This window comes from Sparus aurata, chromosome 19 (genome assembly GCF_900880675.1).
Source record: "Sparus aurata chromosome 19, fSpaAur1.1, whole genome shotgun sequence".
In the NCBI taxonomy this organism is placed as follows: Eukaryota; Metazoa; Chordata; class Actinopteri; order Spariformes; family Sparidae; genus Sparus; species Sparus aurata.
The window spans coordinates 9,634,344-9,650,920 of NC_044205.1; the positions used below are offsets into that span (position 1 = coordinate 9,634,344).

The 16,577-nt window shown below is 47.0% G+C and overlaps 2 protein-coding genes across 4 annotated transcripts; one reads left to right on the forward strand and one right to left on the reverse strand.

Moving 5' to 3' along the window:
• Positions 1-15: 15 nt before the first annotated feature.
• LOC115570444 (cytochrome P450 2F2-like) lies at positions 16-5,601 on the forward strand. Of its 3 annotated transcripts, XM_030399049.1 has the most exons (11): positions 18-441; positions 995-1,154; positions 1,532-1,684; positions 1,769-1,929; positions 2,739-2,807; positions 2,989-3,093; positions 3,169-3,307; positions 3,460-3,545; positions 3,763-3,864; positions 4,204-4,345; positions 4,443-5,601. In XM_030399049.1, the coding sequence occupies exons 1-11, from the start codon at positions 280-282 to the stop codon at positions 4,649-4,651; spliced, it is 1,488 nt and encodes a 495-aa protein (XP_030254909.1). In that variant the 5' UTR covers positions 18-279; the 3' UTR covers positions 4,652-5,601. The 3 variants fall into 3 exon arrangements, with proteins under 3 accessions (XP_030254910.1, XP_030254911.1, XP_030254909.1); XM_030399050.1 differs by lacking the exon at positions 2,739-2,807 and having other exon boundaries at positions 16-441; XM_030399051.1 differs by lacking the exon at positions 2,989-3,093 and having other exon boundaries at positions 17-441.
• Positions 5,602-10,110: 4,509 nt separating this feature from the next.
• fzd8a (frizzled class receptor 8a) lies at positions 10,111-13,049 on the reverse strand. Its single transcript, XM_030399048.1, has one exon. It carries the CDS (start codon positions 12,614-12,616, stop codon positions 10,871-10,873), a length of 1,746 nt encoding a protein of 581 aa, XP_030254908.1. The 5' UTR covers positions 12,617-13,049; the 3' UTR covers positions 10,111-10,870.
• Between the last annotated feature and the right edge of the window lie 3,528 nt (positions 13,050-16,577).

Consider the following 16,577-nt stretch of genomic DNA (forward strand, 5'->3'; position numbering starts at 1 on the left):
CCGTGCTGCTGATTATGCTGCCCAATGGAAGAACAGCAGGAAGGGGAGAAAGTGAAACATCACAGTGCTCGCATGCTGTAGCTGTAAGGAGAAGGCGAACCAAAGCCTGTCAGAGCTTGTTCTGTTGTGTTTTTTTTTTTTCTCCACGTGTCTTACCTTTGTGGAACAGGCTGCTTTCTCATTTACATGCAAAAAGCCTGGGGAGGCAGGGCTGGGAGTCCATCTTAAAACCAGCTCAACAGCTGGCTGCCTTAAAAAATCAGCCTAGTTCATCCAACTATGTTTGTTTCTTTCATCCTACTATGGACCTGTGGTCTCTTCCTTATCCTTTTTATCAAATGTCAGCGACCCAAGAACTTTCCTCCAGGACCAGCCCCACTACCCATACTGGGGAACCTGCTGAACCTCAGCCTGGACAACCCCATGAAAGACTTTGACAGGGTAGGAGCGCTGAAACAGGACTAACACATTGCTTTTCAATTGTTATGCTGCTGATCACCAGACACACACATTCATGCCAGGAGGGTGTAGCACTTTCTGAATATTAAGTGCGTGTAATCTGCTCTACACCAAAGTGGCTATGAGCGCGTTGTGCTACCTAATTAAATTGTGCTGGTTATGAATTCCTGAGGCATTGTGTCAATGCTCCAAATGACTGACTAGCTATAAATGTTAGGTATTAATTCTCATTGAAATGTTTGCTGATAATGTCTACTGAATCCATATAAAAACGTCAAAACTGTGAGAAAAAATCTTTTCTTTGCAAGAACAAAGTTTGCTGAGCAGTGCTAATGTTTTCAAGTGACTCCATAACATATTTGCTGTTTGAATATGTGACAGGCTGTAACATAAATTTCGAGGGGACAGACAATTTACTTTAAAATACTGGAATAGGTTGGACGTATCTGTGTTTTGAAAGGTTAATTATATTCTTGGCTGGGTCAAGTGAATCATAATCATTTTAAGGGTTTGTTCTTGCTGTACTCTTCCCTAGCTGTGGAAGTCCTACGGAAACGTCTACAGTCTCTTCCTCGGACCCAAACCAGCCGTGGTCATTAATGGCGTGCAGGCCATGAAGGAGGCCATGGTGACCAAGGCTGCAGACTTTGCTGGACGACCTCAAGACATTTTTGTCAGTGACCTCACCCAGAGAGGTAAGACAGAGACGGAGTATAATAATATCAACTTATGTAACCTCTGAAAGAAGGAATAATACTTCTTATAATAATTCCCCTCCTATAGATCAAATGTACCCTAACTCACTCACTAAACTCGGTTTTTGCTCTCACAGCCCGGCTTGGTTTGGTATGACTGGCAGCTAATGGCTGCTAATATTAGCAAACGTTAAAAAGAATTTGCTTTGCAACTGAACGTTACTTAGTTTGTGCAAGTTTCTATATACATAATGTAGATGTTAGCATTTAGCATGCTGTAATTGATATTTGTAGCTGCTGTTCAGTTGAAGTTCAAGTTACACAGTCTCACTTTAGGATACAAAGGCATCATATCCCCATACCCACACCTTTTATAGGAATGGTTCTGGCAGACTATGGCGCAAGCTGGAGGGAGCACCGTCGCTTTGCTCTGATGACCTTGAGGAATTTTGGTCTGGGAAAGCAGTCCATGGAGCAGAGGATTCTGGGAGAGATACAGTACACAATGGAAACGCTGGAAAAGAGCATTGGTATGTAGCTGCGCCCGCTGTGACCTCATGTTTATTAGGTAATGCTCTGACCCCACCGTGTCGTCATCGGTACATCTGTCACAGGTGCAACCCTGGGTCCTCAAGTGCTGTTTCACAACGCCGCCTCTAACATCATCTGCCAGGTTCTGTTTGGCACGCGTTACGACTACGACGACAGCTTCATCCAGGTGGTGGTTCAGTGCTTTAAAGAAAATTCCAAGATAGCTAATGGACCCTGGGCTATGGTGAGTCATAAAGTGTTTGTGTAAGGTTACATCTGAGCTCAGGATTAGCTACTGAGAGGAGCAGTGGGAATTAAGTATTTGATACTGTCTTGTCTTAAGCGTATAGAGCGCTGATATTTTACTGTTCTAGAATCCAAAACACAAAAAAAACCATGTATGTTAATGACAGAACTATGATAAAACACAGAGCTTGAAAGACTGCTGATATTCTGTTAAATGTAACAACTCTGTCAACTCTTTAATCACATTTCCATTCCCCACAGCTTTAAATGAACACAGTTAGAATTTTAGCATTCGCAGTGCAGTAAAAAGTTAGCTGAATGCTAGCGGAATTAGTTAAAACATGTGTTCCTGGACTTTTTAAAAAATTATTTCAATGGCACTCAAATAGATAAGTCAGCTTAAATTTTTGTTCATATTCCAGGTTTTAGGGTCATTTTGTGTTATCCATAGCCACAGCTGCCTTCTGCTTTGTGTCGCGGGCCCCAGGAGTCCTGCACAGTTTCAGCTGTAGCTGGCTAACCTGACATAATGTAGACTTGCCAGTAAATTAGCATCAGCTAGCCAGAGACTATATTTTCTCATTTTCATTTTAATAGGGATGGATCGAGACTGCCAAATAATGTTTCCAAAGCAAAAGCAACATTTAAACTGACAGTTTAAATATTTATTTCTAAAAAAAAAAGAAAAAAAGATCTGGGAGAGGTTTAACTTTAGTTGTAGACGTTATCTGCATCACAAGTTTAGTCTTTCCTTTGGTCTCTAAAACTGAATGCAGCCTTTAAAAAACAGTATATCTTTCCTTCCAGCTGTATGACTCTATTCCCATGATTCGAAACCTGCCGCTTCCTTTCATGAAGGCGTTTAAGAACATTGAGGTGGGTATATTCATACTAATTTCTCCCTAATAGCATTATTAAAGTGCTACTTATTCTTTTTTAAATTCCACTGGGAGCCAACAGAGTCTAAAATGTTCAAATCCAGAACACGGGGCTTTAAAGCAGGAACATTTTCAAATCTCCCCCCTGGAACTCTCCCCTCGTTTTTCCCTTTTCTCAGACTTGTAAGAAGCTTGTAACTCGTCTGATCGCTGAGCACAAAGACACCAGGGTCCCCGGGCAGCCGCGAGACTTCCTCGACTGCTATCTGGATGAACTGGATAAGGTGTGTGTCTTTCAAATGAAGTGTATTTGAATGAGAGATAAAGACAGACTCAAACGGTCGCCCGTCTCTCACCAGAGAGGCGATGGTGGCTCTTCTTTTTGTGAAGATCGGCTCACCATGTTTGTTCTGGATCTCCACTTTGCCGGGACCGACACCACATCCAACACCCTGCTCACTGGGTTCCTTTACCTCATGACCCACCCAGATATCCAAGGTTTGTTGAATCACCACTGTACTTTGAAACTGTAATTCTGCCTTTTGTTGTGTGTTTTTCGTAATGTGTTCTTCCTCTCATTCTTTGACGTTTCAGTGACTTGTTCAATGGTTTTATCCCATCGCTCTGTCCGTCTCTTTCACTCTTATCAGAGCGATGTCAGCAGGAGATCGACCGGGTGTTGGCAAAGAGGGATCATGCCAGTTACGATGACAGACGCAACATGCCTTACATGCAGGTGAATTTTATGAATTTTTTCAACACTGTGTGGTCTAGTTTCTTGCTTTCTTTATTTTTTCAGAAATCAGACTTGTCAGAATCTTCATGACAGGGTTTTAAACAGTGTTTACCGGACTTGTCTGTTGTGGTTGAGCTCCTGTAAAGCCTGACTTACGACCTCCTCCCAAGTTTGATTAAAAACAAATTTCTTTCTTTTTTTTTTTTTTTCACTACAGGCTGTGATCCATGAAGTCCAAAGGGTAGCCAACACTGTCCCTCTCAGTGTCTACCACTGTACAACAAGTGACACACAGCTCATGGGATACTCCTTGCCCAGGGTAAGACTGTTACTACACCTTTAGAGTGCTCATTAAAGATGTTTGGGTTTTGGCCCAGTTGTTTTGCATAAGAAGACATTCAAAGATGCACCTTTGGCCTCGGGAAATTGTGATGGAGATTTTTTTGAAACTGTTTTGTTCAAATTATAAGGAATATGAAGAAGAATTCAAAAGAAAGCCAAAGGAAAGGTGTTGGAAGTTGGTTGGTTGTTCAATGATGAACACAAAAATGTGTTGTCTCTTTCGTGAAGCATCAGATGTATAAATATATCATCTACGAGGGAAGTGCATTGAACAACATCACATAAAAGCACCTTCTTGTGTTACGTTTCTCCTAAGGGCACACTGATCATCCAAAATCTGAACTCGGTGCTGAACGAGGAGGGACAGTGGAAATCCCCTCGTGAGTTCAACCCTGACAACTTCCTCAACGACCAGGGAGAGTTCGTTAAACCAGAAGCGTTCATGCCTTTCTCTGCGGGTATGGCAGCCAAAAAAATCCCCCTATTTGTTCAGTTCTATTTTTCTCCTTTTAATTACATACATGACGTGCTGATTGAAACTATCTCACGTCTCAGGTCCCCGTATGTGCCTCGGAGAGGGTCTGGCTCGTATGGAGCTCTTCCTCATCACGGTGACTCTGCTGAGGAGGTTCAAGTTCATCTGGCCCGAGGATGCGGGACGGCCGGACTACACCCCCGTCTATGGGGTCACGCTGTCCCCTAAGCCTTACTGCATGAAGGTCCAACTCAGGGCCAAACAGTCACCAATCTTCAGTGAGACATGAGGCGCAATGTGTCCTCTAACCACCCCAAGATACAACAAATACACTGAAAGGACTTGTTTACATTTTGTTAAATACACTGAATAATCCATGACATGCCTTGGTAAATGATTAATTTCAGGCAGACCATGTGTGCCTTGCTGTGAATAACTAATTCGGCAGCCATGACTAGAATTGCTCTGATTACGCCTGACAGAAGAGAAAGTGCAGTTAATGGCTCCCTCAAGTGGACAGAATTGGGTATTGCAGTTAATACGGTTTAATTAATTCTTGTTTATTTCATGAGGCTTGTGTGGAGCAAACTCTCCAAATACACTGTGACAGTGATTTTGTCTCAGTGTTATTTCTGGACCAAGGTGAACTTTGCGGTTCCTGAACTCATGGCTGTGTTCCTTCCCTACCTCATAACCTCATAACCTGTCTTAAGAAATCCTAACTAGAAATGTAAACTCAGTTCTTTAGGGTCTAAGCTAACCTCATTTAGGATTCCTAACTACCCTAAAACAGGAGCAGTCAGGAGTTTCTGCAGTACCAAAAATTCAAAATCATTCTAAACTGAGGACCCTGATCTGTGCTATGTGGGCAGAGGCTGGATTTTCAGCATACTTTTTGCCCTTTTTTAATTCTTTTTATTTAATATTATTAATGTCAAATGACAGTATATTTAAGAGGGGATTTGTTGATGTCATGTAAGCCGGTACATTCCTGCTGTGAGTCAGTCTGTTATGTGAAGTGACCTAATGAAACTGCAGTGAACTAACAGTTGGTCTCTGACAAGATTGAGCAGACTAGTTCCAAATAGATCATGTATTTAAATTAGAAAATGCAAAGAGTTTGGTCATATTAAGTGTGCATTTTCTTTCACTTGACATATGATGCACAGTGACAGTTTCCATTACATCGTCCTGCTAGATCAGTCGATCAAAATGAAATGAAATTGCTTTGATAACTGACTAATCGTTTGAGTCATTTTATGAACCAAAATATTAAATCTGCTGTGTTACAGATTCTTAAATGTCAGGATTTTGCTGAATTTCTCTGTCATTTATGATGAATGACAAATAAATCCTTTGGGTTTTGGACTGCTGGTTGGACAAAAGAGGCAATTTGAAGACAACGTGACGAGCACTTTCCACTTTTTTTATGCACGAAACAATCCATCGTGATCGCGGACTAATCGATAATTAAAATGGGACTGCTTGCTGCTGTAGATTGTTGTGATCAGTATTCATTTGTTGTCGGGACGTGACCTCGCACCTGTTTTGGATGTGGCGTGCGGGCAGGTTTTGTTGGACTGAGCGCTCGCCCGGTGTGAGCGCACTCAGAGGGAATCTGGGAAAACACTCAGCGCTCCAGATGAAAGAAGTTTCCCCTTTTGTGTACATGTCAGTCAGTCAGAGGAGGACTGAGGGAACACAGTGTACTGCCGCTGTGAGTGTGTGTGTGTGTGTGTGTGTGTGTAAGTGGAGGTGGGGGGTCCTTGGGTTGGAAGAGGCAGCAGGGGTGCACTGTAAGGACTACTAAACCACAGAGGCATTGTTACCGTGCCAACGGGGAGCCAGCCGGCCCTTTATGCCGATATCTTTGTCGGGTTCGGTCATAGTGCTAAAGTGAAGCCTTTACTACTTAAAAAAACTGCACGGCTGATGACATTAATCTGCCATTCTATGTTTATTTGACCTCGGCCATCTTCCCGAAGCTTTTTAAATGCACAAACCAAACTGTAGCCGCTTCGGTGACGTCCGCGTCCCTCGGAAACTATAACCATCAAACCCGAAGCGCCGAAACCCCTCTACTTTCCGACATCTGCCGTATCTAATGGCCAGCTGGGAATAACGGGCCTGCGCTGGAGGTCAGGAGCTCCAACATCCATCCAAACGGGTCACAGAAACCCGAGGTCACTGTTGTACTTTATGTACGGAAGAAAGCACCCGTGGAAACTCTGAGGCTTGAGCGCCATTGTTCATCCTCCACCGACAAATGTGCCGTGGGAAAGACACATTTTATATGCAAGAAACCTAATGCGCATATAGATTTGTAAGCCGTGTTTTTGTAACTTGCGTCGTCACCCGAAACATTTCTACCCAGCCCTCCAAATGGAAAAAAAGCACTGAGTATGGTCTGATAAAGCCGTCTGCCATATTCTTTAATACAAACACAGATAATTCACTTCACAAACTGCTGTACACCTCCTCTCGCGCACCCCCCACCCGAAGATAACCCCACAACCCTCTCCCAGGTGTATCACGAAGATCAATAGTATCAAAAGGCATGACCTGCCTATCACCCCTCTCCCCTCCTCTGTGTCTGCTTCTTCATCAAACGCCGCCATTAATATTTGATAGGCGACCATGTCAGAATGTTCCTCCTGGCTGCACAAATGAGGCTTTAACACCTGTGTGGAGCGGAGAGCGATCAGTAAAGAAGACGATTCAATCAGGGGCGCCGCATGGATGATCATCTCCTGGATTCATGCCCGGCCTGGATGGATTTGTGTGTGTGTGTTTTTTTTTTTTTTAACGTTGGTTAGAGCTCCGAATGGGTCCTAAACTGTCTTTTGTGTCATTAAATTCTCCCCAATAAGGACGGTGAGACAGTATCGCAGTCGCAGCCCGGTGATGCCACCTAAAAACTGTTTGCATGTCTGTTACAGGCCACAAGTGGCGGCGGAGAGCAGGCCCCGACACGATCAGATAAGTGGCGTGTCCGTTAAATACTTCCTAATAAAAATAAGCCATAAACCGAGACTATTACCAGTTAATCGCCAAGCGTCCTGAGAGCCCTGCCCTGCCCGTGTGAAGCTCCTCTTAATGGCGCTCTCATACTTTCTCCCAAACTGCCCTGGATTGTGTTGGTGGGCTCATTGAGAGAAACAGACTGTTGCCAGTTAATTACACTGTTTGCATAGCGGGCCAAGCCAGGACATGCCGCTTTAAGTGCCTGGACAGATGGTTCCGTGGAGCCAGGTTCACTGGGTATTGGGGAGGGGGTGGAGGAGAAGATGGGTCAGGGTGATGCGCTCAGTGTGTTTGTGTGTGTGTGTTTGGCGGTGAATGTTTTCCCGGGAGGCCCTAAACTTTTACTTGTGTCATAAAACTTCTCCTTAAAAAGTAGGACTTTGTGCAGAAGAAGCTCTGAGTCAGTTTGGGTTGTGATCGCTCAGTTGTGGCTGCGGTCAGAATTGTTGTAAAATGAGAAATACAGGTACGTCTGCTAAAAATGCCCCTCGGCTGGCCGGTTATTTAGATCATATATTTCCCTGGCCATTATCAGAATGTGCAATTTGGGATGTTACTCAAAAAGAATTTACGTTCGTGATCTGAAGAGATACTCATGAATCAAACACAAGTTTAATCGACTCTGTTATTCAACTGTTAAATTTAGGGTTCATTGTTTTGTCTTAAATATTCTTACATTTCCAAAATTGTGAAAAAAACAAACCAAAACAAACACAACCCCAGCTGACAATTTACAAGGCTGGCTTTTGTCCGACAGTGTCCAATGGTCAAAACCCACCAAAATATTCTGGTCACTATAATACGACAAACACAAGCGGCCAGCGCTCACATCGGAAGTTCAAAAACGTGAGAACGCTTGTCATTTCTTCACTTTTTTTGGCTGATAGGATCAGTCGATTACCAAAACAGATGCTGATTAACTTTCCTGGCGATTGAACGATCCATTAATCGGCTCGTTGTCTCAGCTCTGTCCACACAACAGGTGACTGGTGAGTAAGTTTTGTCATTGCGTTGCATTTTAACAGCTCGGCTAATAAAAGCCACGTTTTATAACTGATAGAAAGTGTTTAATTTAGGAACTATTGTGTGAAAATGTGATACTTTCACAAACTCATTTCATGCTGCTCATGAATTCTTGAACCTTGTGTCCGCAAACACCTACAAAGATGAGGAGCAGAGCAACATACTTGATGGAATCTTCTGAACGGTGGAGGTGTGCAGCGCTGCTCCTACCACTAGGTGGGGCTGCACATTAATGTCCCTGCTGTGAGGCTGGCTGGCTGGCAGTGAGCTCTGGTAAGCTGCACGCTGACTGACTTGAGGTTTTTGAGGTAAACACCAGAAAAACAAGCTGCAGGACCGAGAGCAACCGTGATGGAAACACAACGGCGGCTCGTCCGAAAAGAACAGGCGACGAGATCTCATAGTGCGGCGTTTCGCATTCTTATCCGAGTGTGTCGGTAATTTCAACTCCAAAACTGAACAATAACATGATTAAAACTCGCAAAAACGTGAACTTTACAGAGCAGTGAGGGCGCTGGGAGCTGCTGATGAGCTACGTGGAAGCAAACAAATGCTCAGGAAGCCGCTCTTCTGATCTCAAGACGTCTTTTTTTTGTGTGTGTGTGTTATGACTTCTGTCTTCATTGCCTCGGTGTCTTTGCTGACAGCGCTGATGCAAGATTCATGTGTCTGATTTACACTCCCGACAGATGCACCACGCACTGAAAAAGAAGCTTTTTGGGGGGGGGGGGGGGGGGGGGGGGTCTACAGTTGAGTGTAAGGGAAGTAAAGCAGGAACAAAGCAGTCGCCGCAAAGCCCACTGTCACCATTGACCAGCCGAATCAAAGGCATTTCTACGTTTGGGTTACAGTGTATCATCTTATGCCAGCGCATTGGGTTAATTGGGACCAAACCAGATACATTTGTAGCGAAAAAAAAAAAAAAGAAAAATGCCTCGATTAGGGGGCCCTAAGATGTGAGATCATGTGAACAGACCACCTGTGGGGCTTTCATTGCTATTTCAATATCATTCATGTCAAGGCCCCTGCACTCGCTGACACAGCTTGAGCCCAAGGGAGAAGATGTTTCAATTCAGCCTCGGCGAAAAAAAAAAAAAAAAACCAAACACAAGACACAGGGGCTCTGGCAGGTTTCAGCTCTGACAAACCCCCAGAAAGGCGAAAGAGAAGGGGGTTCCAAAAAAAAAAAAAAACCCCGCTCTTTTCAATTGTGGGACATCCATCAAAGCATCCAAATGGGGACGTTTAGGGGGAACCTTGGCACATCAGACAGACACTCCTAATACACACCACCTTTATGCCGGGCTGTTAAAAAAAGAAAGATCAAAGTTTCTGAAGATGAAAAGAGGCCTGTTCCCTGCATTTATACCCCCCCCAACTCCCATTCACCCACTCCCTCTTTTTTTTTTTTTTTTTTTTTTACTAAATTAAGAAAGCGGGGCTTCGGCAGGCATGTGAAGAGGACTTAAACAATTATGGAGATGCTCCAACTCAACCCCTGCCTCTAATTACCGGTCTCTGATGGTTAAAAGGGGGCTTCCTCTCCAAAAAGCTCGCTGCCATCCTAGACAACGGTGACCACAAGGAAAAGCCCCCTTAAACCTGCAACCAGGAGTGTGTGTGTGTGGGGGGGGTGGGGGTCCCATCCCCATCCCTTGCACTGGGAAAAACACTGCAGAGTGAGTTAACACAGAGGAGTTGTTGAGATTTATCAAATGTTTGTTTTTTATTGTCAAAATAAAGGTTCATATTTTTTGCTTTTTTTTTCCTCACAAAAAAAGCAGACATCTACACTTTGTACAAATTTACATTAGCTTATAAAGTTTTTTTTTCTTTTATACACAAATGTACACGTTCTGTTTTGTTTTTTTTACATACCTCTTTATATATAAATACATTTGAAATTACAAAAAAAAAAAAAACAAAAAAAAAACAACAACCAAAAAATATGAACGACCCGTAGAAAAAAAATAACTTGGGCACTATTAAGGCTTAATTTAAACCAATCTTTGATGTGATTGAATTGTACAACGTCATCTGGCACTGTGTAGATACAAAAAAAAAAATGGCAATTTAAAAAAAACCAAAAAAAAAACCAACCCTCCCATCCCAGGTGCTCTTTGTATGAAGCTAGAGTGAGGAGACACTCACTCTACAGCAAGTAATGCCCAGTTTTTTGCGTAACAGCGTCAGTCCTGTACCTCTAATACATATGTACCTCTAATACATATAAACAGGGAGGAATTAACCTGTGTGAATGCCAGGTACATTGTTTCAAACAGCTCCCCCTCCCCTCCACATAGGTGTGTGAGTGTGTTTCTCTGTGTGTGTGTGTGTGGATGCTTGGGGAGCGCACCTCAGCAGCAGTTCATTACTATGTAAATTGCTTAAGACAAGGGAGTGATGGGTTATCTCCCGGACAATTAGCAGTCCTGGTAAGCTGCCCCCCTCTCTCTCTCATTCAAACCTGGGACAATGGCATCTGCTTGGGGCAGGACACGGAGCTGGCCGTGCCCGACCTCCACGTGAGGCCGGTGCTCACGTCGCTGTACATGGAGCCGCTGGTGCCCTTGCTGCCCCAGCAGCACCTGGTGCAAAAAGTCCTCCAGGAGTCCAGAGTTTTCCCCGACCAGATCCACACCCCGGAGGTGATGCCCACCAGAAGGCACATGAAGTACTTTAACATAAAAACTGCATAGTCCGGGCTCCTGCGGTCCCGCTCCAGCAAACAGTTGGAGCAGTTGTGCGTGATCTCCCAGCTCTGCCTGTTGTGCTGCTCGTAAAAGTAACAGGCGACTATGATGGTGGCCGGCACCGTGTAGAGCACCGTGAAGATGCCGATCCTGATCATCAGCTTCTCCAGCTTGTCCGTTTTGGTGCCGCCCTGCTTGATGACGCTGCGGATCCTGAACAGGGACACAAATCCGGCCAGGAGGAACATAGTGCCTATGAATAAATAAATCACCAGGGGGGCCAAAACGAAGCCCCGCAAGTTGTCCAGGTTCTGGTTCCCCACGTAGCAGATCCCGGCCACCGAGTCCCCGTCCACGGAGCTCAGCGCCAGCACCGCGATGGACTTCATGCTGGGGATGAGCCAGGCGGCCAGGTGGAAGTACTGGGAGTAGCTGGCGATCGCCTCGTTGCCCCACTTCATCCCGGCCGCGAGGAACCAGGTCAGGGACAGGATGACCCACCAGATGGAGCTGGCCATGCCGAAAAAGTAAATGAGGAGGAAGACCACGGTGCAGAGCGCGGGCCCGGTGGTGTCGTAGTGGATGTGCTCCATGTCAAACTCCCGGCTGCACGCCACCTTCTCGTGTCCGGCGATCAGCCTGACGATGTAGCCGATGGACACGAACATGTAGCACGCCGAGAGGAAGATGATGGGTCTCTCCGGGTACTTGAACCGCTCCATGTCGATGAGGAAAGTGGCGACGGTGGCGAAAGTTGACACGAAGCACAACACGGACCAGAGTCCTATCCAGAAGGCGGTGAAAGCCCTCTCGTCGTGCGTAAAATACGGGTTGTGGCACGGCATGGCGCAGTTGGGGATCTGGCCCGTCTTGACGCGGTTGTAGAGCGGGTGACGGTCCGTGTTCACCGGCACCATGGGCTCCAAACACTTGCAGCCCGGCTCACACGGGGCAGCGGGCGGCTTGTATTTCCCCGGCGCGCCGGGCCGGCCGGGCTTGCTTTTGGGCGGATTGAAACCTTTCCCGGGATGGTTGGTGGGTTTGGAGAGGACAGGGGACGCTGTGGTGGAGTCGGTCCTGTTGTAGTCCATGCAGAGGGTGTCGGGGTTGCCCTGCACCGGCAGCAGGTCGCACTTCATCCTGTCCGGCCAGGGGAAGCCGTACTGCCTCATGAGCGGCGCACAGCCGGCCCGGGCTCTCTCGCACACGCTCCGGCACGGCGGGAGAGGTTTTTTGTAGTCCTCCAGGCAGATCGGGGTGTACATGCTGCACAAGAAGAACTTCAGGTCCGGCGAACACTGGATCTCGACCAGAGGCCAGAACTGGTGCACCTCCAGTCCCGCCTCGTCCTGCGTGTCGTGGTTGAACTGGTTGGGCATGTAGGTGTAGTTGTAGCCGATCCCCTTGCACAGCGGCACGGCGATCTCCTGGCAGGTGATCTCCTTGGCCGTGGTGCAGCTGGATCGGGGCAGGAGAGCGAGCGAGAGGAGCAGGTAAATCCCAAACAGGTCCATCGCTCCGGCGCGTCGTGTCCCCCCCCCTCTCGTCTGCTCCGGCACCGACAGCGATATAAATCCGTCTGCTTTCGCCTCCGCTCCGGTTAGATGTTGCGCAGCGAGCCCATCTCGCTTCTCTCGGGATCTTGCACGGAGTTGCAAGCCAATGTGCAAGCCCGTGTTTACTTTCAGCTGAAGAGGAGGAGGAGGAGGAGGAGGAGGAGAGAAAGCAGCCTTCAGGGCGGCGAGCAGCGGTCAAGATGGCTGAGAGGAGAATCCACCTTCCTCTGGAAACAGCTCCCAGTATCCTCACACAGTCTGTTGTCAAAAAAACCCCCAAAGTGCTGCAGTCCGACCGCCACAAACAGGAGAATGTGGGCCTTCTTTCTTTTCTTCAAAACACACAGCGACTACATTCAGTCGGCTCGTCCCACCTCAGTCCCGGTTCCCATACAAATCAACGGCTCAGAAACGAAGCGATGCCGATATATACCAGAGCCGGGCAAGCCACACCCCCCAGGGCCGCTGATCCAATCGCGGAGCGGCAGGGGCGGCACTTTAAGGCTGTCAGTCAAAGTCCCCCCCCCCCCCTCTCTCTCATACAGAAAGATGTTTTGTTACATAGCTTATGATCACGCTAGTTTTGTGTCAGTGTCTGTGGCACCGGGGCGCAGGACGGTGATGTGGGAGGAAGATGGAGCGTCACTTCAGCTCCAAACGCAAATCGAACACCCACATGTTGAGACCGGATAACTGCTTTTACGCGTGGTGGAGGCTCAGAACCACGCTTTAGTCCAAAATAAACTATAACAACCCTATAATAAACTCCCAATTCCAACCGAAAAACCATCATTTCAGACGTTATAATCATAATAATATACACAATGAAGACGATATGAAGCCCACCAGGCGCGTTAATAAACTACTATCCACACATTCTCTCCCTGTCCCTGTCTTGTAACTTCCTTTCAAACAATATCTCGGATAGTGTCAGTAACGTTTTTGCTCCAGATGATTGTTCCTGTGTGTTTGTGTGTGTGTGTGTGTGTGTGAGAGAGAGAGAAAGAGGGGCCAGTTTGGTAAATTGGCTAATTTGCGCATGATAAGACTGCGCAGGGAGCTGTCTGTCCTCGTGAAAAGCTGTTTTATTTTTTAAATGAGGTGCTAATGTTTCGTTTAACGCTCTGCATGGAGCGCCGCGGGAGGCGTAATTGCGCGAGGCGAAGACCAAGCGGCGGAGCGCGCGGAGACAGTGGCGGAGCGCCGCTATCAGCGGGAACATGCCCGCACGGCCCGTCTGGGGGATCTCGCCGCTGCTTGACAGTAATCTCATTGTAGTAAATTGTGTTTTCACGTCTGATTTTGAGCTGCAACTTCTGTGTGGAGGCTCGGTGTGTGGTGCGTCTTTTATGGCGTTCTCCTGCCCCGTGTTGTGGCTCCAGTGCTTCTACAGTGTTGGCCTCGCGACGTGATCATACTTTTACAGATGTGTGTATCCTTTCAGCGGTGGTGGAGAGTGAGTATGCAAGTAATGTAAACGCAGTTTGCACATTTGATCCATTACAATCCAGAAGGAGATAATGTGATTTCTCCTGTCTGTGTTTATCTGACCGCTGTTGTTACACTGCAAATTCAATTTCACGTACAGTGACCACAGTACCCTCCGAAAATATGATGCTGTGCTGCAAAATAGGATGCACAAAAAGCCTGTAAGGGAGTTCAACTTAAAGGAAAAGTTCCCTTAAAAACCGAAGGAGGTGGGGGACTTGTTTTATAATGCGAAAAAAACCCAGTAAAAAAACACCTCCTTTAAATCCACCTCCAGGAGCTGCACAATTAAAACACATGTACAGATTAATCTATCAGCAATGAAAATATGATAAGCAGGTACATAACAGTACAACTCAGCGGGCCATTCTGCTGCAGAACGAGCTATGTTGATACTTGACGTTCCTCGCACTTTTACTGGAGTTTTTGCGCACAGGACGCGGTACTTCTCGTAGCGCGGCGCTGCTACTCTTACCTCAACAGACGAGCTGAATTCTTCCTCCACCGCTGGATATTTATCGAGTGCTCCTCTAAAAAATATGTAACGCCACAGCTGAAGTGCGAGAGCACTTTTGTTGAGTTTGCTTCAAAGGCTCAAGTCCTTGCAAAAAAAAAATCCCCCATAAAACGATCTTGAAATATGAAATGCGTCGCAGTGATTAACGCTTGTGAATTCACCTCTGAGGATAAGCACTCCTTCGCTGATACACTCTCAGTAACCTCATGAAGGATGCGCAATTGACATTTTAACGGCTGTGACGCTATCATCGCCATCGCACGCTGCTCAAGGATGAGAATTCACGCGGCTTCTGGCGAAACCGAGCCGAGACAAGCCGGCCGCGTGGTCGGCACATCTGCTCGAAACCTCGACGTTCGTTCGGCCGACAGGAGTGATGTGTTTTTGAATAGGCGTTCTGTCCTCCTTCCTGCAGAGCTCAGGGGGGGCGCCGGGAAGGCCGATGTGTGGTCTTACAGTGCGAGCAGAGTGTTAAAAAAAAAAGCATCTTCCTCCCAGCTTCCCAGCCATGCATAATGCAACATTGTGTGTGTGTGTGTGTGTGTGTGTGTGTGTGTGTGTGCAGGGGCCAGGTGTGGTGGTGCTGGAGTTTTAAGTTTTAGTGGTGTTGTGTTTGGAGTGGAGCCAGGCCTTTATCATGTGAGGCAGCTATTTCGCAGCCTCAACCCGATGGATGTATACAATGACCCGGAGCGAGCCTCGGCATCAGGAGAGCGCGGATTGATTAAGTGAGTCGCCGGTGTGAGATAACAAGGAAGGAGCTCTGCTAATGGCTGTTTGCTTTTGATTAGGAAACAAGAGTTCGGCTCGGCCAGATATGCGAGTCTGTGTTTGTCGCGCACGGCGGACGGTGTGATGTTGTTTTCTCTCAATAATAAACCCCCCCTGGTATTTGAGATGTGTGGAGAAAAAAAAAGGACACACAATGAAAAGGGAGTGAGGGTAAGGTGCCGGTCACGGTGTGGGAGAGTGATGGAGGGGAGGATAGACGGGGGCAGGAGAGGTCGCCCAGTCCGCTCGGCGCAGAGATAATGATTTACTCTGAGGAAATCCACTCATCTCCTGTTTGCAGCGCTGTGAGAGAAAAATACCTCCGCCTCGCCGAAGCTTTAAAGAAACACTCTGCGACCAATGAATAAATAAAGAAAAAAACAACCCCAGAATCGCATCGAGATCCAAAGTTAGTGTCTTCAATTTAAAGCCCCGTTCTGTCCGTCAGAATCAAGTGCTCCCCGCATACGAGAGGAAGCCCATCGAGCGCGACTGCTCGCCAGATCCCGGACTTTACCCCTGCGATGGTGAGACAGAGATATGCTAATGCGACTTTATCTTGTAAAGGAAAAGCTTCGAGGAGATTTAGCCAATCTGCTGGACACAATTCCAAGAGCCTCGGTGGCATTTAGCGGGCTCGCGCTAACCCGGGGCTGCTTGTTAAGACTTCATTAGCTGTGTTTGCTCAGGCCTCTCCTCTCCAAAGAGGTGGAGGAGGGCTCCCCAGGCTCCGGCCTCAGCCCCACTATAGACACTCCATATGGGGCTTGTTTGCTCACGGCTGGCTCGGTAATCACTTTCAGGTGGAGCTGGAGGAGACAGAGCAAGGCTGAGGGGATTTTGGGGAGAGCTCCAGAGCTGGAAAACTCTGCCCCCTCCCCCCCCAACCCCAGCCCCCGTCGGCAACCTCCTTTTCCAACAGGGTACTCCTGAGGTGACAGAGCACGGAGCGTGTACCCTGTGAATTAGCTCACCTAGGGCCCATTACCTTAACAAACACAGCCAGCCCCTCCAATCAGCCTACTGCTGGGAGGACAGGAGGCCCCTGTAAATCCTTCCTTACAGCCACTGCCCCTCTCTGTGAGACCTGTGTGTGTGTGTGTGTGTGTGTGTGTGTGTGTGTGTGTGGAGCGAAAACTCTCA